Raw genomic sequence first — 26,265 nt, 5'->3', positions numbered from 1 at the left:
TGTCCATTACTATAAACAGAATTAAGTAGTTAACGCTCAATGGATGAGAAAGAACTAAGCTCCTAGAGTTATTGATTGTGACTGTTAGGTGAGGAAACAGATGTTTAGTTCTGATTGACATACTGTAGATGGGTGGCTGACCTGAAACAAAATGAAGCCTAAAATGACAAATAAAAATAGCTGGACGCTTTTCTTATTGTGTAGTTTTACTGGGATTCAGAGTTGACATGGTGATATTCTTTTCAAAGCTTTATAAAATTATGACCAAATAACATTTACTGAAATCCTTTCACACATACAGTATAGAAGGAGTGTCAAACAAATTTTTGGCATGGGCCAAAATTATTATTTCCCTCAGAGCGATGTTATGACTGTGAAATAATAAATATATATTTGCCTCATGCAAATACACAACAAATTGATGGATGTGTTTTGAAATCAGAAGCCAATGAAAACTGTTCAACTATTATTAATTTTAATTTAAAAGGGGGGCTGGTAACAAAAAAATGCTTGCAATTCTCAATCAATTGTGGTATTTTACTAAGAAGCATAAGGTCGGCACATGATTTGCTTTTGCGGGCCACATTAAATGACGTGGCGAGCCGGATATGACCTCTGGGCCTTGAGTTTGACACCGACACAGTCTACAGACCGAACAATTTCTGCATGAACTTACAGGTGCAGTTGTCCTCGTCGCTGTGGTCGGAACAATCTAAAAAGCCATCACACCGCTCTTCGTCCAGCACACAGGCTTCACCATCAACACAGCGGGTTCCGTTCACACAGAACAATGGCCCGCTGGTGGCTGTGAAAAGAATGATTGTTTTTCTCCCATTTAATCATGTAGCATTGGCAAGATTCCTAATTTTAAAACAACCATTTTACAGGAGGATATAGTTCATTTATCGGCTTTTAAGACATAAATGGTATACGAGAAAATGGTGTTATTGTGCATGATCAGATAGACAGATGCAGCAACTAGCTTGTTTCAAATGTTTTGGATCCCCCTTAGGGGAGTACCAAACTGGATGCCTGTATTTTTATTAATCTTTGAATTATTTCACTAAATGAATGTTCAAGTTTAATGAACACTTGTCTTAAGTGTATATTTTATGTCACATGTCAAGGTACAAGTTAGTAGTCATGATTAGCATTCCATACTGGTGTTCATTATCACAGTATGGAAATACTGAGATGAAATAATAAAGAGAAGTATCAAATCTTTACTTTCCCTTTGTACTTGATAAAGCAGTTGTATTAACTTACAAACCAATGGCCTATTTAAGCAATTTCCAAGCCTACAATGCCCTAAAAAGTCAAGCAAAGAACTCACAGAGACACATCTTTGCACTTGTTGTTTGTGCGGACACCATCTCTAGTATAGGAGAAGGCTTAAAATTTTCCTTTTTTTTAAATTTAAATACAGTTTGCTCAGGCTTGAATCATCCAGCAATCTTGACTGTCAGGGAATTCCCAATTACTTAATTTATCCTATCCTTTCCTTTATTCTGTGTGTGATGGTAGGTCCACTTTAAGCAGTAAAAAGAAACTCACGACAATGGGCTTCATCGGAGGCATCCCGACATTGGAACCGTCCATCACAACGCTGCCAGGCAGGGATGCAGTGATGTGGCTGGTGACACAGAAACTGACCCTGAGTGCAACGACCATGGGAGGAGGGGGTGTGGGTGGAAATTGGTGTCCGTGTCACAGAGTCATTAACTGCACATAAAAAAAAAAGAAAAAAAGCGTCAATAATTTTATTGACAGCGAACAAATGTGATATGCAACCACAAACATGTCACGGAACGCCAATTGCCTTTACAAAAGGACTTCACTGATAAATACACAAGTTGTACCTGTGGGACATCCCAGCTCATCACTGCCATCAGGACAGTCAGCATAGCCATCACAAACCCAAGCGTTGATGAGACAAGCTCCAGTGCCACAGTGGAAGCGGTTGGGGGCGCAGGTCGATGGCCCAGGGGCCACAGTGTGAGGAGCTGCTCCACCTGGAGGGTGGAGGTTTGATGTGTGTTAAATTTATGCTGAGTGATTATTCATGTTTGACAAATTAATACACTGACATGTTTTACTATTTAAGTAAACAAGACAAATAATCACTGTCAAGTTCAAATCTGAATCTGAATATTTTAAGCATATTAGCAACAAAATTACTTTATGACAAGTTTGACATTTCAACTACTGGCTGTTTAATTAGGAATATCTCGTAATTAGTTTAAATGTACCGGTACACGCCCACGATCCTAGTGAGGAGAAGATAATGGTTGGATAAATGAACAGCTGAGTCATCCTGATGGGCAAACCTCAACAGCTTTGCCATAGTTATAGAATGAAAAGGAAAATTGAACTTGATAGTTTTGTTCACCAAATAACTTACAAATATCACTTTAGATGTCGTTTTTTTAACACACAGTAAAAAAGTGGAGCTATTGCAATCAGGTCAAAGTTGAAATTGGAATCAACATTAATTCGCATGGCATGTGTCCATGATAGGTAGTACGGCAAACAAGTGGTTAGCACATCGGCCTCACAGTTGAGTTTCGGCTTTCAAATCACGGCTCCCGCCTTCCTGTGTGGAGTTTGCATGTTTTTCCCATGCTTGTGTGGGTTTTCTCCAGGAACGCCACCTTCCTCCTCCGTCTTAAAAACATGCATGTTAGGTTCATTGAAGACTAATTGTCCATAGGTGTGAACGTGAGTGCAAATGGTTTGTCTGGATGTGCCTTGTGATTTGCTGGCAACCAGTCTAGGGTGTACCTGCCTCTTGCTCAAAGGCAGCAGGAATAGGCTACAGCTCAGCCACAATCAAAGGAAGGGATGGATGGCATCCAAGACAAGTAAACACTTCTTACCCAGATAGATTTACCGGTCGATCTACGTTGCTACCCTCACCTATAGTCACGAGCTGTGGGTCGTGACCGAAAGAACAAGATCCCGGATACAAGCGGCCGAAATTAGTTTACTCCGCAGGGTGTCTTTCCCTGAGATAGGGTGAGAAGCTCGGTCATCCGGGAGGACCTCACAGTAGAGCCGCTGCTCCTTATATTTTGAGTTCAAAACGGCGAATTTCGCCAAAAGGCGACTGATTTGCATATATGTATTTTACATTTTTAAGCAAAATAGTCCTTTGTAATTCAAGTTGACAGCTAACTGCACGCGGCACACGCAATAAACGCGATGACGGAAAAAAAAGAAGATGGCATTTTTGGTTCACTGCAAGGGGATAAGTTAACAGGCTTTAATTTTATGAGGACGAGGAGGACTCAAATAGACTCACTTATTTATTTGAAAGTAAGCTTCAAGTGTCTTTTTTTTTTCAAAATTCCAAATGTTTTAGTAACACAGAAATATTTTTTTTGTTCCCTGTAGCAGTTCATTGATTTAATAAATGCAACATCCATCCATTTTCCACACCGGTTATCCTCAGTGGGGTCGTGGGCGTGCTGACGCCTATCTCAGCTAATTCAGGGCAAGAGGCGGGGTACTCCCTGAACTGGTCGCCAGCCAATCGCAGGGCACATATAAACAAACAACCATTCGTACTCACATTCACACCTACGGGCAATTTAGAGTCTTCAAGTAAACTACCTTGCATGTTTTTGGGATGTAGAAGGAAACCGGCGTACCCAGAGAAAACCCACGCAAGCACGGGGATAACATTCAAACTCCACACAGAGGAGGCCGGATTTGAACCCGGGTCCTCAGAACTGTGAGGCAGATGTGCTAACCAGTCCTCCACCTTTCCGCTAAATGCAACATACTATACTTTAAAAAAAAAAAAAATTCATAGTTTAAAAAAATAATATATGCAATGTTATCCTCAGATTGCAAAAGGGTTTTGTGGCTACTTGTGTTTACCCCCCCCCCCCCCTTGGTTAGACGGCTGAAATGGCTCCGAGTATTTAAGGTTGCCGACCCCTGGCCTAACCCTTTGAGTATTTCGGAATAATGGGTCATGTGTACCTGTGCACTCAGATTCATCAGACCAGTCCCCACAGTCGTTCTCATTGTCACACTTCCACCACGTTGGGATGCAGCGTCCATTTTTACACTCAAACTGAAAATACCTTGAGCAGCCAGGAACCTCAGTGGGAGCAGCTGCAACAAGAACATTGAGAAAGTGAGCTTTGTGATGCTCAACACAAAACACGAGTATAATTAGGACTAGGACATTTGTTATGAAATCAATTGTTTTTGTGTAATTGTGTTTTGTGTTCCAGATTGAGAAGTACACCAGAAAAATCCTCCTCACCGCAGTTGGCTTCGTCAGAGTAGTCACCACAGTCGTCCATCCCGTCACATTTCCACTCCAGGCTCACACACACTCCGTTTGCACACTGGAAAGTGTATGCATCACACACTTTACTAAACTCTGAGGGAGTAGCTGACAAAACAAGCAAAAGATGTGTCAAAGATTTAACAGTGTATTATGCACAAGATAGAGTGTATTGACTTATCTAGACAATTTACAAATGTATATCAGATGGACAAGTCACCACTGCACCATAGGAAGTGCAATAAGGAGAAAATATTGAGTTGGTTTCCCCTTTGCAGCTACAGTACAACATTACCAGTCTTCTGCAAAGATTTTGGATTCTGTTGAGGTTTTTTTGTCCTTCATTAAGAACTCACTGATACTGGGCAAGAGGGCCTGGCTCACATTCTCTGTTCTAATTCTTCTTATTTTCCTTTCGGCTTGTCCCTTTAGGGGTTGCCACAGCGTGTCATCCTTTTCCATGTAAGCCTATCTGCTGCATCCTCCTCTCGAACAGCAACTGTCCTCACGACATCCATCAACCTTCTCTTTGGTCTTCCTCTAGCTCTCTTGCCTGGCAGCTCCACCCTCATCATCCTTCTACCAATATACTCACTATTTCTCCTCTGGACGTGTCCAAACCATCGAAGTCTGCTCTCTCTAACTTTGTCTCCCAAAACATCGAAGCTCGGCTGTCCCTCTGATGAGCTCATTTCTAATTTTATCCAACCTGGTCACTGTGAGAGCGAACCTCAACATCTTCATTTCCACCACCTCTAGGTCTGCTTCCTGTGTTCTCTTCAGTGCCATTGTCTCTAATCCGTACATCATGGCTGGCCTCACCACTGTTTTATAAACTTTGCCCTTCATCGTAGCAGAGACTCTTCTGTCACATAACACACTTGACACCTTCCTCTACCCGTTCCAACCTGCTTGGACCCGTTTCTTCACTTCCACACCATACCCGCCATTGCTCTGGACGGTTGACCCCAAGTATTTAAAGTCCTCCACCCTTGCTATCTCTTCTGCCTGTAGACTCACTCTTCCCCCACCACCCCTCTCATTCATGCACATATATTCTTACTTCGGCTAATCTTCATTCCTCTGCTTTCCAGTGCATGCCTCAATCTTTCTAACTGTTCCTCCACCCGCTCCCTGCTTTCACTGCAGATCAAAGTGTCATCTGCAAACATCATGGTCCACGGGGATTCCAGTCAAACCTCATCTGTCAGCCTATCCATCACCACTGCAAACAGGAAGGGGCTAAGGGCTGATCCCTGATGCAGTCCCACCTCCCCCTTAAATTCATTTGTTACACCTACAGCACACCTCACCACTGTTCTGCTGTCCTTGTACATGTTCTGTATTATTCTAAAATACTTCTCTGGCACTCCAGACGTCCGCATGCAGTACCACAGTTCCTCTCTGGGTACTCTGTCATAGGCTTTCTCTAGATCTACAAAGACCCAATGTAGCTCCTTCTGACCTTCTCTGTGCTTTTCCTTCAACATCCTCAAGGCAAATAATGCATCTGTGGTACTCTTTCTAGGCATGAAACCATACTGCTGCTCACAAATACTCACTTCTGTCCTGAGTCTAGCCTGCACTACTCTTTCCCATAACTTCGTTGTGTGGCTCATCAACTTTATTCCTCTATAGTTCCTACACCGTTGTTCTTAAAAATGGGGACCAGCACACTTTTCCTCCATTCCTCAGACATCTTCTCACGCGCTAGAATTCTATTGGACAAGTTGGTCAAAAACTCCACAGCCACCTCTCCTAGATGCTTCCATACCTCCACAGGAATTTCATAAGGACCAACTGCCTTTCCATTTTTCATTCTCTTTAATGCCTTTCTAACCTCCCCTTTACTAATCATTGTCACTTCCTGGTCCACCACACTTGCCTATTGTACTCTCCCTTCTCTCTCATTTTCCTCATTAATCAACTCCTCGAAGTATTCTTTCCATCTATCTAGCACACTACTGGCACCAGTCAACATATTTCCATCTCTATCCTTAATCACCCTAACCTGCTGCACATCCTTCCCATCTCTATCCCTCTGTCTGGCCAACCTGTATAGATCTTTTTCTCATTCTTTAGTGTCCCACCTGGTAAACATGTCATCATATTCTTCTTGTTTGGCCTTTTCCACCTCTACCTTTGCCCTATGTCGCATCTCAATGTATTCCTTTCGCCTCTCCTCGGTCCTCTCAGTGTCCCACTTCTTCTTAGCTAACCTTTTTCCTTATACGATTTCCTGTACTGTGAGGTTCCACCACCAAATCTCCTTCTCTCCTTTCCTGCCAGAAGATACACCAAGTACTCTCCTGCCTGCCTATCTGATCACCTTGGCTACAGTGGTCCAGTCTTCTGGATGCTCCTCCTGTCCACCGAGAGCCTGTCTCACCTCTTCCCGCTGCACAACCCTCGTCCTGTCTCAGCTTCCACCACATGGTTCTCTGCTCTGCCTTTGTCTTCCTAATCTTCCTCCCCACCACCAGAGTCATCTTACACACCACCATCCTATGCTGTCGAGCCACAGTCTCCCCTACCACTACCTTACAGTCGGTAACCTCCTTCAGATTACATCGTCTGCACAAGATGTAATCCACCTGTGTGCTTCTGCCTCTGCTCTTGTAGGTCACCCTATGTTCCTGCCTCTTCTGGAAAAAAGTGTTCACTACAGCCATTTGCATCCTTTTTGCAAAGTCTACCACCATCTGTCCCTCCAAGTTCCTTTCCTGCATGCCATACTTACCCATCACTTCTTCATCATTTCCTTCACCAACATGTCCATTATAATCTGCACCAATCACGACTCTCTCTCTGTCTGGGAGGCTCAGAACTACTTCGTCGAGCTCCCTCCAGAATTTCTCTTTCACCTCAAGGTCACATCCTACCTGTGGGGCATAGCAACTAATCACATTATACATAACACCATCACTCGATCTGATACTCTTTTCACCTCCAAGACATTCTTAGCCAACTCTTCTTTTAAAATAACCCCGACTCCATTACTCTTCCCATCTATACCATGGTAAAATAATTTAAAACCTGCCCCTAAACTTCTAGCCTTACTGCCTTTCTACGTGGTCTCCTGGACACACAATATATCAACCTTTCTTCTAATCATCATGTCAACCAACTCCCGAGATTTTCCTGTCATAGTCCCAACATTCAAAGTCCCCACATTCGGTTCTAGGCTCTGTGCTTTCCTCTTCTCTTTCTGCCGAAGAACCCGCTTTCCACCTCTTCTTCTTCTTCGACTTTGACCCACAGTAGCTGTATTTCCACCTGCGCCCTGCAGGTTGACGGTGCAGGTGGCGGACGTTGTTAACCTGGGCCACGACTGATCCGGTATGGAATTCTTTGGATGAACGCTCATATTTGTTTGACAAGGTTTTAAGACGGTTGCCCTTCCTGACGCAACCCTCTGCATTTATCCGGGCTTGGGACCGGCCTACAGTTTGCACTGGCTTGTGCCCCCCATAGGGCTGCATTATTCTCTGTTCTAATTCAGAGCTAATGAATTTGGTATGGTTGAGGTTAGGACTCTCACTGTGGGCTGTCCAGATGATTCAAATATTTTGACAAATGTATGTAATTTGCTCTTAATTTGCTCTTAAGTGGCACATTTTGGATTTGAGTCATGGCAGTGTAAGGAAAAAAAATGCAATGTATTGGATATCCTCAGATCAGAATCAGACCTTTTCCAAAACTGCGGACATATTTTAAATAGCATAGTCTTCTTGCAGCTTTTCTGGACATTATGGGAGTAAATGCATGGACACAAGAAATTAACTGATTTGCATTTCAACACAATCGATCTATTCCTTCTCATACCTCTTGTCAGGGAGATAAGGATAAGGAAACCTGGTAACAGGCAGATGTGAGTTTCCTTACCACATTTGGCATAATCTGCATCCTCATCAGACCCATCTTCACAATGTTTGACACCATCACATACTAGGGACTGGAAAAGACACTGGGCTCGGTTCTTGCATACAAACTCCATGTATCGAGTGCACAAGGGGTCTGTGGATGAAAATTCCAAGTGACATACCAATAAAAGGTACTTAATAAACATTTGCTGTCACAAATAGTGCTGATAATTTAAGTGAGGCACAGTAACCAATGCTCACCACAGTAGTCCTCATCAGCGCCATCTGGACACTCCTTTATGCCATTACAGTGGGACGTGACTGGCAAGCAGGTGTCATTGGAACAGAGGAAGCCTTTGCATTGAGTTCCGGCTGGAAAGATAATATAGTAATATACAGTAAATATTGCTGAATGAGCCATGGTTATTTGCGATTGTAACCATGACGTGCAAATATAATCAAGCAAACTTTGTTATCTACCGTATATTCTAATATTACTGCAAACTGTCCAGCGTGTACCAGCCTTGTATCCAAAGCCAACATCTGTGGCTCTGAAGAGAATAGAGGCCTGATTTACTTGATTGCGCACGCAAACAGATCTACTAGCCGGCCGCAACCAAACGCACTAAATTGGTGCCCAGTTAAATTTGCACGATGTGCGAGGAGTATATGCATATTGACTAATTTAGCATGGGCAAAACACAAATGTATTCATTTAGCACGCACAGTGTGATTTCTCATTCCTGAGACAAATTGCGCTCGATAAATTAGCGTCTTTAAATAGTGCATGTGAAAGGCAGGTGAAAACCAAACGCAACATAATGCTAGGGTAACGCAAGCAAAATGAGTAGCAGCAGGGAGAACTTTTCCGCACGTGTAGGCATTTTTGAAATGTCAACCGAAATTATTGTGACATATCTATTCGGGACATGAAAATGTGGAGTTTTTGGATGATCTAAGGACTGACCTGGAGCCAATCACAAGAATGAGTCATGCATGCCATGTCACCTATGACAAAAGGCTTTGACTATGTCCATGTGTAATTTCAGCGCACTGTGAAAATTGGTGCTGGCCTCTTCCACGAGTTTTAAACGAAATGTTACACAGGATGGGCAGATAATCCAATTGTCAAGCACTCGTGAAGAGTTAAATCAAACAAAACAGGGCTGCAAGATGAAAAAAATGACATTGCGATTTTCTTTTATGCTGCGATATATATTGCGGTGTTAAAAAAATACAGTATAACATACACGTAACGTGAAAACCAGCACACATTTCAATTTTTTTCTCTCTAGAAAAATTATGCTCAGGAGAGCACAAAAGTATAAAGTCATTTGTATGAATTATACCTGCATTTAAATGCACTGTAGTATTAGGCAATCGTCCACCGAGATGTCAAGTTAAATTCATTTATTTTCACGCCCAATAATACTGGAGAGTCATTAGCACATTGCTAACACTATTAATTGGTTTTTAATCAATCTTTTATTTTATACCAATGTTGCAACATATGCATTGGTATTCCTATATTTTACTGCATTAGAGTGAAACACGTTGTTGTGTACACCACAAGTCTGTCCCTTCAATAATGCCGTGGATCTCCCCCCTACCCTCAAGTGTAATTGTTGTGACATAAATAATAAGTAATTGTTGTGACATAAATTCGTTTGTCACATTCTGGAGAGATACAGTAAATCCTGGCGTGTAATTGTTTCACGTTTCCTCAATAATAGTTATCATACAAAAAAAAAAAAAGTTTATAACACTCTAGGTATAATTTTAGGTATAATCATGATAATTTTATTATCAAGACCAACCAGGTCCCTCTGCTGGTCACTTATTAATATTACAGTTGATTGACTGCATATTAATACACCATCATTGCACAGGACCCTACGATGTGACTACTGCGCAGAAGTACATTGCGATGACGATGCTCAAATGCTATGTTGTACAAACGTAAACAACTTAAAAAAACAATTTTTTTGTAACCCAGTGTAATTATCCATCATGCAGGGCTAAATAGAGACTTTACTGCAGTTTATTATTATCACCTTATCAAATGCAAGAAAACAGCCAGTCAATTATGTCATGAAGAGTATCACATCACCCTGTGTGGAGCATGTGGATGACTTTTCAAAAACCACCATGCTGATGTTAGTAATACATCAAGTGTGGCCTTGCTTAACTGATGCAACTGATAGCGGGAAACATGAAGAAAGGAGGTGAAACGTACAGTGTTGTGTGATGTACAAAACATGCATTAGTAAGTGTTTCATGTTACCACAGTAATGAGGGTCTTCATCGGAGCTGTCCTGGCAGTCATTGTCACCGTCGCACGTCCAGCGCTGTGGTATGCAGTGGCCCGTGTGACACTGGAAACTACTGGATTCACATGTATGTTGGCCAGCTAGAAAGAAACAAGAATTGAGATAATGATAGCAGTGATAGAAGCTCTGAGGATATAAGCATCAATTTATACAATGGTTTTGATTGATTGATCGATTGAATTCTTTATTTCGAACGTGCTAAAGTAACATAGAAAGAACAAAACAGACAATATTAAAAAAAAGAACCTGAAATTATACATACTCAAGAATGAGTAGGAAGAAGAGAGCTTACTTACTCCTACGCCTATCTCGACTTCCTTATAATCCAATATAAGTATTGTGTATGGTATGATTTTATTAGTATCACAAACAAGCTGGTAACTTTGCATAAGCGAATAAGGTATATTGTAAATATGCACCAATGAGACCTTCTTATGAGTGGAATCTTGTCACTGAATTCTTTAAAAACATTACCTGTGCAGTTAGTCTCGTCTGACCAGTCTCTGCAGTCATTGTCTCCATCACAATGCCAGGCTTCACGGATGCAAACACCCCGTGCACATGTAAACTCCCCATCACCACACTTGTGAGACTCTATGATATAAAACAACAGCTCTATTAGTGCACTAAAAATCAAAACTCATCTTGTTACTGCTTTCTATGTTTATGTTTTATGTTTACTTGGGTTGTCCATGCGATGTTGCAGAGGCGTATCAACCAGGACAGCCCCACAACATCCAGAGCCTTTAGGAACTCCGGGCGAATCTCATCCACCCACGGGGCCTTGCCACCGAGGAGCTTTTTAACCATCTCGGTGAGCTCAACCTCAGAGATAGGAGAGCCCGCCTCAGAGAACCCAGACTCTGCTTCCTCATGGGAAGGCGTGTCGGTGGATTCTCCCCACCGACTCACAACGTCCCAAGTCGAGGTCAGCAGCGCCCCATCCCCACTATACACAGTGTTGATGCATCACTATACAGTGTTGATGCATCCCCACTATACACAGTGTTGGTGCACTGCTTCCCCCTCCTGAGACGCCGGATGATGCACAGAATTTCCTCGAAACCGTCCGGAAGTCTTTCTCCATGGCCTCACCGAACCCCTCCCATACCCGGGTTTTTGCTTCAGCGACCACCAAAGCTGCATTCCGCTTGGGCAGGCGGTACCCATCAGCTGCCTCAGGAGTCCCACAGACCAAAAAGGCCCGATAGGACTACTTCTTCAGCCTGACAGCATCCCTCACCGTTGGTGTCCACCAACGGGTTTGGGGATTGCCGCCACGACAGGCACCGACCACCTTTCGGCCACAGCTCCGGTCGGCCGACTCAGCAATGGAGGCGTGGAACATGGTCTACTCGGACTCGATGTCCCCCGCCTCCCTCGGAGCATGAGAAAAGTTCTGTCAGAGGTGGGAGTTGAAACTCCTTCTGACAGGGGATTCTGCAAGACGTTCCCAGCAGACCCTCACAATACGTTTGGGCCTGCCATGTCTGACCGGCATCTTCCCCCACCATCGGAGCCAACTCACCACCAGGTGGTGATCAGTTGACAGCTCCGCCCCACTCTTCACCAGAGTGTCCAAGACATTAGGCCGCAAGTCCGATGACACGACCACAAAGTCGATCATCAAACTGTGACCTAGGGTGTCCTGGTGCCAAGTGCATGTGTGGACACCCTTATCCTTGAACATGGTGTTTGTTATGGACAATCCGTGATGAGCACAGAAGCCCGATAACAGAACACAGCTCGGGTTCTGATCGGGGGGGGGGCGTTCCTCCCAATCACGCCCTTCCAGGTCTCACTGTCATTGCCCACGTGAGCATCGAAGTCCCCCAGCAGAATGATGGAGTCCCCAGCAGGAGCGCTCTGCAGCACCCCCTCTAAGGACTCCAAAAAGGATGGGTACTCTGCACTTTTGTTTGGTGCATAGGCACAAACAACAGTCAGTACCCGTCACCCCACCCGAAGGCGGAGGGAGGCTACCCTCTCGTCCACCGGGGTGAACCCCAACGTACAGGCGCCGAGCCGGGGGGCAATAAGTATACCCACACCTGCTCGGCGAGACTCAACGTGGGCAACTCCAGAGTGGAAGAGAGTCCAACCCCTCTCAAGAGGTCTGGTACCAGAACCCAAGCTGTGTGTGGAGGCGAGTCTGACTATATGTAGTTGGAACTTCTCAACCTCACACACCAGCTCGGGCACTGTATGTGGCTGTAAATTTATGCATGAAGACTTACCACAGTGCTCTTCATCACTGTTGTTGCCACAGTCATCTTCGTGGTCACATTGGAACGCCAAGGGAATGCAAGAACCAGAGAAGACACAGCGGAACTGGTTGGTCGGGTCACAGGTTGTAGTTGCTGAAGACGCCAAAAAGAACATTTTGAGGGACGCTCAGTTTTCATTATACCAGAACACTCTCAAAGGACATGAAAGAGAGAGATAACAGATGTCACAATAATGATGTGCACAAATCGTGACTGTCTTGATCAAGTGACCCTCAACAGCATCATGATCGAGGATATCTCGAACTACTATTTGTTCCACAGTGGGACTCAAACCGAGACCCTCCAATTCAGTACTGAAGTCCTTACTTATGAGCTACTGTGACCCCAATCAGTTGTTATTTTTTTTTAGGTAAGGCCAATTGAAAATACTAATACTAGCACACCTTATCATCAGTCGATAAACATCTTTGGATGGATAATTGGGCTCATTGTAATTTCTTAACACTCAATTACATCCAATGTTCAACTTGGCTAGACAAGTGGTTCTCAATTACTTTTTTTTTGGGGGGGGGGGGCTTTCAGAAGTACTGAAGTAATGAGAGTAACACTCTCTAACAACAACTCTGACAGACAGTAGTAAATTTCTTCATCACAGTTTAACAGCTATTACTGTATTACACTACTACTGTGTGAAAGGGAAACTGGTTTGGAAGCCAAGTGTAAACCCTGAATAAATGTATTGTATTGGAGGAGGAAAAAAATGTCAATAGTGTACTTACGACACTCCTGTTCATCACTCATGTCGCCGCAGTCGTTATCACTGTCACACTTCCAGATATTACTGATACAACGGCCATTTGAACAGCGGTACTGGTTGGCAGAACAGCTCAGCTCTGACATTGACAGGCACAGGCCCACGCAACCAATAATTAGCCCAAGTAGAAAAGTCATTTCCAATGAAGACATAATCAGGCTAATTGCAGCACAGGGTGGTTTGATTATAACAGTCTCACCAGTCTTAACACAGGTGGTGTTTTGGAGCTGGTATCCTGTAGGGCACTGGCACTGCAGCTGTCCATCAGGCAAGGTGGTAGTTGGTGTGCCTTCTGGGCAAATACAGGTGTGCCTATAGTCAGGCAGAGGCAGACACAGCAACCTGCATTGCTGGTCAGCACAGGCATTATGACCTGGTAGACAATATTTACAATACGTAGTGCATTATAAAGTGTACAGTACTTCAGTTAGTAACGACAATCTGTGTTTGACTTGATAAGCTTCTTTGTCTGATACTCAAAAGGAATTCAGTTACATACATGAATACATGAATTAAATATACAGGTAACTGCGTAATGTATTATTCCAATTCATCCACTCATATGTATGTTTCTCCATCATGTTTCTCACCTCCATTCTTGCCTTTATAAAAAATCTTAAGATCCATGACACCAGTCAGTCTGCCAACAATTAGCTCATTACTCTGAGTACCAGTTTTTGGAGCTTTGAAGATCCCCATTCTGGACCAGTCGTCCCAGTACAGATCATTCTGCAAGCAAGTTTGAGAAAGTCTTCTCAAAGTCATAAACTCAAAAATATTTCAACTAAAATGATAAGCACTCACCTTGAAGACAGCGATGGCATATGGGTGGGGCAACCCCTCAAACAGAATGCGTCGCTGGCCTCCAGTGAGGTCAGCCCTCTCAATGCGGTCGCTGAAGGCCTCAGTCCAGTATAGCCAGTGTTCATCAGCTGTTATTCCATTGGGCCAGCGGACCCCCTCTGACGCAATAGAGGACATATTGGTTCCATCCATGGCACTTCGGTAAATACCTGCTGCTCTGTCTCCCCAGTCAGTCCAGAACATCAAACTGTGGGATGATACATTATGAATTAAACATAATTTATGTAAAATGTTATTATGTTATTATGATATTGTGTGATTATTAGAAAGGGGAAAACAAATATACATACAAAGCAGAAACAGATGTGGATGAAAAAGATACAAAAATATATATCGTATTATAGAGTGTTTGTGAATGTTTTTATTTGACCTTTTTTAGATTTTTATGATGTAGTATACTCTCTTTTATGCTCATATTTTACATCAGAAACCGTTTTTTTTTTTTTTTTAAACTGTTACAGCCATGGTGTTTATAGAATAATTTCCAATAATCGATTGAAATAAGTAAAATTCCTTTATCGAGTAATAACATGAATCTTGTTGTTTCCGGACAACTACACTTAAATTAAAGGACGCCTTCCATCTATTTTTTTTTTATAAACGATGTCCTTTTATTGGGTTTGCAAGATAATTTGGGTTGAAAATACCCAGAATGTCCTCTTTTAAGATATTGTAGTTGGTCTTTTTCACCTGGCAGAGGAGACTGACAGATTGCTCATTAATATGCAACCTGCAGATGAACTTTGCTCTGACTATATTGCTCATCATCCCCAATTTAAATATGGAAAACAGCTTTGCTCTGATTATCCCTTGACGATATCATGGCGTACTGTGGCTTGTGGTGGACAAGTGATCATAGTGACCTCACGTTTGGATTAGTGATGCAACGAACTTTCGGCCACCAAAATGATCCAACCGAAAATGGCCCAAAAGTGCTTTTTCGGTTTCTGACCGGTTTGTTACTGAAGTAAAAGGGCCCAAACAGGATGTTGTCCTGCAAGCAAAAACCAAGGTCAGCCTATGGTCATGTACACTATATTGTAATAAAAATAAAATGCATTTAAAAAACGGCACAGGCGGCCGACTGGTTAGAGTGTCAGCCTCACAGTTCTGAGGACCAGGGTTCAATCCCCGGCCCCGCCTGTGTAGAGTTTGCATGTGCTCCCCGTGCCTGCGTGGGTTTTCTCCGGGCACTCCGGTTTCCTCCCACATCCCAAAAACATGCATTAATTGGAGACTCTAAATTGCCCGTAGGTGTGACTGTGAGTGTGAATGGTTGTTTGTTTGTATGTGCCCTGCGATTGGCTGGCAACCAGTTCAGGGCGTACCCCGCCTCCTGCCCGATGACAGCTGGGATAGGCTCCAGCACACCCGCGACCCTAGTGAGGAGAAGCGGCTCAGAAAATGGATGGATGGATGGATAAAAAACGGCACGTCAAAATAAAAACAATTATTTCCGCTGTTCAGGTAGTAAGAGGGATTGCTTGTTGCACGCTATTTCGTGCCACCCCAGCGATCTACGAGCTACAGCTAACGCAGCTAAATACGTTGCCGAGCTATGGAGACGAACGTTCGCTTCACGCCCAGTGTCAAAGCAAGTCACGAAGGGGGAATGCTTGTTACATGCTATTTTGCACTGCCCCAGCTACCTACAAGGTACAACTAATACAGCTAAATATGATTGTCAAGCTCCTCACATTTGGCCATGCAACATCCCCGCTTGAAAGGGATAGAATTTTCTACTCAGAAATTTCACTGGAATTCACTCAAAATAACCAGGCGGCTTTCCTTGTCTTCCTTTTAGTTGTGTGCAGTTTTAGGACATCTCAACAAGCCATTAGCCGTTAGCCTCTAGCCTTTATGCTCTAGCCCCAGCCTCTAGGTAAAAAAACCTTCAAATCAAAGAAACACACAAAAAATCTATTTGAATTATGTACATAATGTCATTAATATTATTATATATTATTTTATATACAAAATACAAGACATACACCTGTGAAAATACATCCTGTGACACCTGACCTAAATTAAGTGCAAATCCGGTGACCCACTGCTGTCAATTCTTTCAGCCTGTTTGTCAAGTAAGTATGAATCTCACTTTTTAATATTTACTCTGTCTATTTTTAATGCCTTTTAACATGTCTTAATTTTTAACTGTTCTACCACTATTTAATATTTATTAGAAAGATGTTAATAAAATGAACTTTATACACACATTATGAACATTATGATGTACAAACATTAAAAAATACTAAATGTTTCCATTGAGTTATGAAAATCTAAAATCCACACTATTTTGACATTACTTCATTTACCCTGCGATTCCACAATAAATATTAATTTTATGATTTCTCAAAAAACAAATAAAATTCAGCCCCCACATATTTTACACATCCATTTCACCACATTTCAATAACTTAGAGATGTTAAACAATTAGCACACATGGGAACTAAATGGTTAACAACCCACGCGTAGCGCACACACAAACAACAATTTAACTGCAAGAGTCTCTGATCACAGTCTCGTAGTGGCTGCTTCTCCGGCGTTTATAGATGGATTCGTTTTGCATGAGTTTTAGTACTCAGAAATGAGAAAAGTCTTTCTGCCTGTCGGATGCTTGATTAATTAGTTCGTCCTTTTAAAGTTCGTCCAGCAGCTGTGTCGTGATTTGTCCTTCCGGTTTATTGTAGTTCATCCGCCATTTTTTTTAGTCTTTTGAGAAAATCTGTTTCACTTCATTTTGACTTGACAATTATGCTGAGCCGCGGAGGTGATCGTTCGCTTCAAGTCTGGTGTAAAACGGAGCATAAGACACCAATTATCACCTCCATGACAGCAGATAAGCTATGATTCTGGCAAGTATCGTTCTCACAAAGCCAGGACGAGGAGTAGTTCAACAGGAGAAAGACAGGGATGCCATGCCAACTGCTAAGCTATTGTGACATGAAGTCGCAAAACACCACAATAAGTGATTGAGTAATACAGTACTCGTCACATACAGTAGGTCTGGCTGGAACTACATCATAGCGGACAGTACAGAATTCAATATTCAAGTATTTAATCCACAGTTATATAATATACATGGTTAATATAAACATTCCGGGCTTCCAACTACACCGAGTGGACTGCGTCATGGAGCTATCGGGGTAAAAAAAAGGTGGCGAAATATGCTTCTGTATCAACGAAAAATGGTGTACCGATGTCTCGGAGCTCAACACACACTGCAGCCCGGACTGCTGTTTTTTAACTGTAAGCCATTCTATACACCACGAGAGATCGCCTCTTCCATCCTCACCAGTGTCTACATTCCTCCCCAGGCTATTATGAACGTCGCACTGCTAATTGAACAAGTAAACAAACCCAGATTCACCCCTCATTATTCTTCGGGACTTTAACAAAGCTAAATTCAACCACGAACTCCCTCAATACAAGCAGCACATTGAGTGTCCTACTAGGGAAAACAACACTGCTATACCACGCTAAATGATGCATACCGTGCTATCCCCGTGGAGCTTCGGGCTCGTCTGATCACTGCTTAATTCACTTCATACCAGCATACAGGCACAAACTTAAACGTGCAAAGCCTATGGTGAAAACAGTGACCAAGTGGACCAAAAAAGCAAAGACAGAACTTCAAGGCTGTATAGACTGCACAGACTGGAGTGTCTTTAGAACTTCAACTGGCAGCCTGGATGAAGATACGGACAGTGTCACATTTTAGTTCTGTGAAGATGTGTGTGTACCAACAGACATTTCACACGTTCAACAATAACAAGCCGTGGTTTACTGCTAAACTTCAGAAACTTCCCGAGGCTGAAGAGGATCCCTATCGAAGTGGGGACAGAGCCCCATACAATCGCGCAAGCAAATGATGCAGAAAAGCTGGAAATACAGTTTACTGACTCTAAGTCAGTCTTGCGAGGATTAAAATCGCTGACCATCCCCCCCAAGCGGACAACAATAAAGGACTAGCTGACGACTTGAACACCTTATAATGCAGGTTGGAAAAGGACACTTTCACACCCCACACCACCGCACCACCGACCATCATCGCACCTCTGACCTCTGTGTTGACCATTCATGAACAGGAGGTGAGACGCATCTTCAAACTATAAAAGATCAACAAAGTGGCAGGCTCAGACCTTGGGTCCCCTTCCTGCGGTGCGGCAGACACAACCTGGAGCCGAACACGCTCAAGACTGTCGAGATGATCGTGGACTTTAGGAAGCATACTTGGTCTGGTTTGGTGCTGCCACAAAAAAGGACACACTCCAACTGCAATGGACAATCAGGACTGCCGGACAAATCATGGGTACCTTCCTACACACCCATGAGGACTAGCACGTTCCCAGAACTAAGACAAGCGCATGTAGAATCCTCTTGGACCCTCTACATCCAGGTCACCACCACGTCCAGCTCCTTCCCTCAGGTAGGCACTATCGATCAATGCAAACTAAAACAAGCAGACATTCCAACAGCTTCTTCCCTCTTGCCATTAAACTGCTAGAGGCTAAGTGACTCTCCGTAGTGTGTTTTTATGTTTTTACGTCTCAAAAGTATTTTTTTCAAAATGGCTGTCTATTGTCCTTTTAGAGCGGCTCCAACTACTGGAGACAAATTCCTAGTGTGTTTTTGACAAACTTGGCAAATAAACAGGATTCAGATTCTGATAGTTCAGCATTATAGTGTTGTAATTCACATCACATGTATGCTTTTATATACTGTACTTGCATGGCTTGGCACCTGCCCAGCGGGGTCACCCACTCCAAACCCGAAAATGCACTTCCAGCAGTGGCAGTGTGTGAAATAAAGGGATTAATTATGTGTGTGTACGTGTGTCTTTGTTTGCGTGTCTGTGTACGTGTGTATGTGAAGAATGTTGTTAGTATTGTACCCCTTTTCAGGCAGGAGAACAAGAGCTCGCGGATGTTCCAAGATAGAGGAGTTAAGGAGGGTGTGACGCAGGTCACCATCAGGATTGGAAACCTTAAACATACATAAACCAACAAACCTTTGTATGCCACAAGTGAATGAGTGAATTTGCAAAATGACCTTTTAGCTCACAACTTGTTGTAAAGTGCACACCCGACATGTATTTTATGACTCACGTTTGCAAAACATGTTCATGTGGTCTGCTGGGTTCTGTAGCTAACAGGCTGTGTATCCATACTTTTTCCATTTTTTTTTTTTTTTAACCATGAGTCTCCCATGACTATTACCATCTAATTTTCCAAATATAGACTATGTAACTTAATAATGTACCAAGTGATAGACATGTTGTGTACCTCAATTTTCTGTGCACCAGCATCAACCCAATAAAGCAATCTGCTGATGGGGTCAAAAGCCAAGGCCTCCACATTCTGCAGATCTTTCCTTACGATAATCTCCTGACCTGTGCTGCCATTTAGACAGAGACGCTGAAACAGAAGATACAGCTCGTTAAGATCAAACACCAGAAGGATTTTTTTTAAAGCTACCTTAAAATAAAACAGCATGAGAAACCACATCAAGAAGGTGTCATAACACTCTGCAGACCTATGTCAAAGCTTGTCCATTTTTGAATCCCTGTACTCACTATAGCAACATATACTATACACTATAACCATTGAAGGGCCTTTAATTGTGTTTTAAACACCATTAACTGTTAACTTGATAATTGTAAGATAATGCATAGTCCCGACCAAGTGATCGCTCATTTGACTCCAGCTACATCAGAGATTTTGTATCAAGTAGAATCATCTTCTTCTTTTCCTTTCAGCTTGTCCCGTTAGGGGTTGCCGCAGTGTGTCATCGTTTTCCATGTAAGCCTGTCCTGCATCCTCCTCTCTAACACCAACTGCCCTGATGTTTTCCCTCACTACATCAATCAACTTTCTCTTTGGTCTTCCTCAAGCTCTCTTGCCTAGCAGAGCCATCGTCATTATTCTTCTTCTACCAATATACTCAGTCTTCCTCATCTTGATGTGTCCAAACCATCAAAGTCTGCTCTTTCCAACTTTGACTCCAATACATCCAACATTGGCCGTCCCTCTGATGAGCTCATTTCTAATCCTATACAACCTCAACATCTTAATTTCCACCACCTCCAGCTCTGCTTCCTGTTGTCTCTTCAGTGCCACTGTCTCTAATCTGTACATAATGGCTGGCCTCACCACTGTCTTATAAACTGGCCTTCATCCTAGACTTTCTGTCACATAACACACCTGACACCTTTTCTCCACCAGTTTCTTCACTTCCTTACCATACTCACCATCGCTCTGGACTGTTGACCCCAAGTATTTTAAGTCCTCCACCCTTGCTCTCTCTTCTCCCTGTAGCCTCACTCTTTCCCCGCCACCTCTCTCATTCATGCACATATATTCTGTTTTACTTTGGCTAATCTTCATTCCTCTCTTTTCCAGTGCATGCCTCCACTTTTCTAACTGTTCCTCCACCTGCTCCTTGCTTCCACCGCAGATCACAATGTCATATGCGAACGTCTTGGTCCACGGGGATTCCAGTCTAACCTCATCTGTCAGCCTATCCATCACCACTGCAAACAGGAAGGGACTCAAGGCTGATCCCTGATGCAGTCCCACCCCCACTTTAAACTCCTCAGTAACACCAACAGCACACCTCACCACTGTTTTGCTGGCCTCATACATGTCCTGTACTATTTGAACATACTTCTCTGCTACTCCAGACTTCCAGATTGAGTACCAGAGTTACTTTCTGGGTACGCTGTAATAGGCTTTCTCTCGATCCACAGACACAATGTAGCTCCTTCTGACCTTCTCTGTACTTCTCCATCAACACCCGCAAGGCAAATAATGCATCCGTGGTACTCTTTCTAGTTGTGAAACCATACTGTTACTCACAAATATTCACTTCTGTCCTGAGTCTAGCTTCCACAACTCTTTTCCATAACTTCATTGTGTGGCTCATCAACTTTATTCCTCTATAGTTCCCACAGCTCCACACATCACCCTTGTTCTTAAAAATGGGCACCAGTACAATTTTCCTCCATTCCTCAGGCATCTCCTCACCCATTAGAATTCTGTTGAACAAGCTGGTGAAAAATTCCATAGCCACCTATCCTAGATGCTTCCATACCTCCACAGGTATGTCATCAGGACCAACTTCTCTCTCATTTTCCACATTCATCAACTCTTCAAAGTATTATTTCCATCTATCCAGCACACAACTGGCACCAGTCAACACATCTCTATCCCTCTGTCTGGCCAACCTGTATCAATCTTTTTCTCCTTTTTAGCATCCAACCTGGCATACATGTCATCATATGCTTCGTTTGGCCTTTGCACCTCTACCTTCGCCCTACGTCGCATCTCCATGTATTCCTGTCTCCCCTTCTCAGTCTTCTCAATGTCCCAGTTCTTCTTAGCTAACCTCTTTCCTTGTATGATTTCCTGTACTGTGAGGTTCCACCACCAAGTCTCCTTCTCCCCTTTTCTACCAGAAGATACAGGAAGTACTGTCCTGCCTGTCTCTCTGATCACCTTGACTGTAGTGGTCCAGTCTTCTGGAAGCTCCTCGTCTACCGAGAGCCTGTCTCGGCTCTTCTCGAAAAAAAGGCACTCTTCCTTTCTCAGCTTCCACATTTAAAACCAGTAGGTCTCTTGCTTAGATATATGAGACCAGTCCCTAAAAATTTGAGGAAGACTGGGAATTGTGACACGTAGAACTCCTGTCAACCCTAACTAATCCCATGTGGTCCCTGTAGAGACTGTTAGTTTAACTGTGTCACAGAGCAATGATTCTCAAACCTGTATGGTATCCAGCAAGATGTCAGCCCAGTAGAGGCAGTTCTTGTCATAGTCAAAGTCCAGAGCCACGGCCTCCTTCAGACCCACCAGAGGGAGGACCTGGTCAATGGCAGTAGCCAAGTCATAGCGATGGATAGAGTTCCTTACAGCATACAGGATAAATTCATTACTCTCTGTAAGAACATAAAATACAGTACATGTCTGAACGGGAAGTAAAAGATGGATAGAGGAAATTGATCACTGCCACATAAGACAAAATGTTTCAAAGGACTGACTTTAACATCATGTAGAGTCAATCTGGACTCAATCGACCAAATGACAGGATTCAATATTTACTTTTTGACATCTTTCTTTGGCTCACTGAAGACAGATCTAAGTCACAGTAGACATTATAGGGAGGCGAAGTAACTATCAGGACATCCAGTGTTCATCCTTATCTTGTGAAAATGTTCATCAATCCATTTTCTATATCGCTTGTCCTCATTAGGGTTGTGAGTCAGCTCTAGCCTACAAAATAATTAATTCACTATCACTTGTATAACAAAGCTCAAAATATTTTTTTTTCTTTGAGGAGCAACTTTGTAATTTTGAGGAGGACCTTTTGTAGGTTACCCCAAGCAAGGGTTAAAATACAACAATATAATGGGGGAATTGAATGGTCGACTGCAGCTATTGAATATATTTGTACTTGAGTATCCTTCAAAACCATTTTCCGTTTGGGTACATAATCTATTTTACTGATTATTCCTCTCTGGTCACATTTTCCACATTTTTCACTTACATTACTCAAAGTGTAGCCAGATCAGATGGTAGTCAATATCTCAGACAGTGACTACACTGAGCAAAACTTTTAAGCACCCTGTATGGAAGTAACGTCAATGTTGGGGAAGTTTCTCCGCAAACTAGTTTAAAGTTCAGGTCACTGCCCCAAAATTGAACTAGTTAAGTTCATAACTTATCATAATTCATAATTGAAAAATTTGAACTAAGTTCACCGCTGACGGGCTATTATCCTCAAAATACTGGCATTTCATTTCCCCCTGTTGCCACCCATTCAGTCTACACTTGTAGCAGGCTGCAGCTTTCACCCCTACAATCTCAAAACCATAAGGAAAAACATGTTGCTTGAATGGTGTTTTTTTTTTTTTTTTTTTTTTTTTTTATGAGGAATTAAAGTAAAACCAGGACCTCTGTCCTTAACGTGGAAACAAAAACATGCAACACAGGAACAATGGTGATAGGACATTGATAACTTTGCATTCCTTGCAGCTCTGGCTGACTATATAAACAAAATATTTTATCTGATCTATTCTTATTAGACTTTACACCGATCTGATCGGAGTGATAGCCAAATACGGCGTTTATGATAAACGAAGATCCCGAGTATGATGGCTGAACCCCGGCTGAACACACTATATACGAGCCTTCATATGTCTGGGGATAGACGGTTTATCCTATGACATATGAAGGATCGTACAGTATATAATGTCTTCAGCCGTCATATTCTGCATCTTTGGCGGAGAGAAAGGTCTGTGTTACAACCTCACGTCACGGGTGCTCGTCTTGTATTTCACTATGAAATGTACCACACTTTCGACATTTTCTGTCATTTGCTCTTGCATCTTTCTTATCAATTCAGCTTCACCCTTACCGCGCCAGCAACCAAGCTTCGCTTCACTTCCGCCTTTTCGGTGACGACGTAATTGAATTGTTACATCCGTGCGTCCGTCGAGCATAGCGAACAACCCTGAATTGGCGCGTTGGCTCGGCCCCCCCTTACGGGTGGAGGACGCCGGGCCCGCCCCTTCCTTGATGTGCCGGCACAGCAACTCTGCACACTAGCTGACTAATATGCATGTGATATGGTGTTCATTTACTAATACGTTCCATAAACATATTGGCTTTAATTGCTTGTGTTGGGACTACTAAAAATAACAGAGGTTGTATTAGGATATCAACTCACAGGTTCTTACAGGTGTTTAGACACTATAAAACATTCTACTACACCACTCATTAGTAGTATTGCTTTGCTCATTTGCCATATCCTGTCGTATCCTGCCTTTTCTGTCCTCTCTCATCTTGTCCTATTGGCTAGTTGTTGCATGTCCTCACCTGTTGTCCTCCCCATCCACAAATAAGAACGCGATTTGACTTTGTAACGTTCATGGTAGTCAAATATCTAGACTGTCTATTGTTCTGCTACGGTTCATAACCTTTATTCCCCTTGGCCCTTCTGTCCCTCTGGCTGTCCCAAAAAACTCTTTTCTGTCCGGTTGCATTTTCAATAAAAATCAGAATACTTAAAAAATAAAAAAAATAAGCAGAGGGAGTATGTCAAACTCCCATTGCACAGCAAAACTGTTTCAGCACAAAAGGCATACAGAACCACCATTCTGCATGGCCATCAAGCTGAACAGCACAGGTAAAAGAAAAAAAATCTGTCAATCAAAATTTCAATGTGTTTTATGAGGCACAAAATGCTAATTTTGATTCACAAATAGCGATGTGAGACCGCTTAATTAGAGCCTTGTATAATGGAAGATGCTGTTACCCCCAACAGGACAGGGTAGCATCTCTCCATCCAGTCTGACTTCCACATCTCCTCCACTGCAACTGTCCCCTGGTACCTTCCTGTATCTGTGGCAAGAAAGAGTACAGAAAATATTTTTCAGTATTCTGACACTGGTGGTGGTGTTCCCAGCAAAGTGATAAACAAGAATCACGTGTCTTTTCTACACCCGCTCTCCCAAAAAAACAGGTTTACATATTTCTCATTTGTGATTTCAGTCAAGGTCCAAAGTTGAGAAATTGCCTGGATGTATTTTATTATTACTTAAGTTTGTGTATTTTAGCCCAATGTAAAAAGTAACTGCATTTGTTCTGTGCATTACAGTTGTATAACAAGAGAGTCAAATGGATTGCTGCAAGACCAGTTTTATTATTATTATTATTTATTTTAGTGGCACATATAAGAAATATTTGACACATGTTCAACAATAAAAATGACAAAATAAATACATTTAAAATGACAAAATCTATGTAAATTTGAAATAATCACCAATGCTACAAATGTTGGGAAACTGCAAATAATCAAACACTCATGAAACCCAGATTGAAATTTTCCACTGTAAAGTTTAATAAAGCTCACCCATTACTGCGGCGATAAGTGGTGCCAACAGGACATGGTACTGGAGGAGCATGGAGGTCACCTGAGAATTCGGGGTCAGGAACACACACTTGCAGGGAAAAGTCTTCACTCAGCTTGAAACCGTAGTCGCTGCAAGGAGGAAGAAGAAGCGAAAGAAACCTGTTTACCATCTAACCTCTTTTTAACATGCAATTTAAAACAAACTCATTATTCGTTGTGATAGACGCTCCAGAAGTGATAACAAACTAGCTCACCAAGAGCAGTAATTTAAATAAATACAGTCCCCTCCAAAAGCACTGGAAGGAGAAGGTCAATTTCTTTGTTTTTGTTGTATACTGAAGACATTTGGGCTTCATATTGAAAGATGAATCAGAGACAAAAGTTCAGAATTCTATCTTTTATTCCTTAGTATTTGCATCTAGATGTGTTAAACAACTCAGGACAGAGCACCTTTTGTTTGAAGTCACCCACTTTTAAAGTGAGCAGAAGTATTGGAACACGTGACTGATGGGTGTTTCCAATTGCTCAGGTGTTGCCTTTTAGATTGATTGCTTAAACATTAGATAGTGTTTGTTTTTGGCTTTGGGTTTCATCTGTGGAAGCTGCATTTGCGGTCAAGCAAACATGAATACCAGAGAGCTGTCTATGGGAGAAAAGCAAACCATTTTGAAGCTGAGAAGAGAGATAATCAATAAAAGCTATTGCACAAGAGGGAAAATCGATCAGACCTATTGCACAAACATTGGGCATAGCCACGATACCAATTTGAAATGTCCTTAAAAAAAAAAGAAACAAAACTACTGGTTTACTGAGCATGAGACATTGAACAGTTTGGCCAAGGGCATCAACAGCAGTTGATGACAGAAACATTGTGAGAGCTGCGAAGAAACATCCAAAGACAACAGTCAGTGACATCACTGCCAACCTCCACTGTTCGAAGAAGAGTTTGAGAGA

The 26,265-nt window shown here is 42.5% G+C and overlaps 1 protein-coding gene across 2 annotated transcripts in view; it reads right to left on the bottom strand.

Annotated features, from left to right (window-relative positions):
* The window catches only part of sorl1 (sortilin-related receptor, L(DLR class) A repeats containing), a 104,355-nt gene that overhangs the window by 23,012 nt on the left and 55,078 nt on the right, over positions 1–26,265 (bottom strand). For both annotated transcript variants that reach the window (XM_061682027.1, XM_061682028.1), the window contains exons 15-33: positions 25,312–25,440; positions 24,715–24,800; positions 22,164–22,336; positions 19,686–19,817; positions 19,295–19,386; positions 14,340–14,586; positions 14,126–14,264; positions 13,735–13,908; positions 13,501–13,614; positions 12,731–12,853; positions 10,968–11,087; positions 10,448–10,573; positions 8,425–8,535; positions 8,186–8,317; positions 4,277–4,408; positions 3,988–4,122; positions 1,860–2,012; positions 1,555–1,722; positions 677–805 (exon numbers count right to left, since the gene is read on the bottom strand). In XM_061682027.1, coding sequence (XP_061538011.1) covers positions 677–805; positions 1,555–1,722; positions 1,860–2,012; positions 3,988–4,122; positions 4,277–4,408; positions 8,186–8,317; positions 8,425–8,535; positions 10,448–10,573; positions 10,968–11,087; positions 12,731–12,853; positions 13,501–13,614; positions 13,735–13,908; positions 14,126–14,264; positions 14,340–14,586; positions 19,295–19,386; positions 19,686–19,817; positions 22,164–22,336; positions 24,715–24,800; positions 25,312–25,440 — 2,615 coding nt within the window. The remainder of the gene's footprint in view (positions 1–676; positions 806–1,554; positions 1,723–1,859; positions 2,013–3,987; positions 4,123–4,276; positions 4,409–8,185; positions 8,318–8,424; positions 8,536–10,447; positions 10,574–10,967; positions 11,088–12,730; positions 12,854–13,500; positions 13,615–13,734; positions 13,909–14,125; positions 14,265–14,339; positions 14,587–19,294; positions 19,387–19,685; positions 19,818–22,163; positions 22,337–24,714; positions 24,801–25,311; positions 25,441–26,265) is intronic.

Source organism: Phycodurus eques, chromosome 7 (genome assembly GCF_024500275.1).
Source record: "Phycodurus eques isolate BA_2022a chromosome 7, UOR_Pequ_1.1, whole genome shotgun sequence".
NCBI lineage: Eukaryota > Metazoa > Chordata > Actinopteri > Syngnathiformes > Syngnathidae > Phycodurus > Phycodurus eques.
The sequence above is the reverse complement of the archived record's forward strand: the minus strand, read 5'-3'. Positions and strand labels throughout refer to the sequence as shown.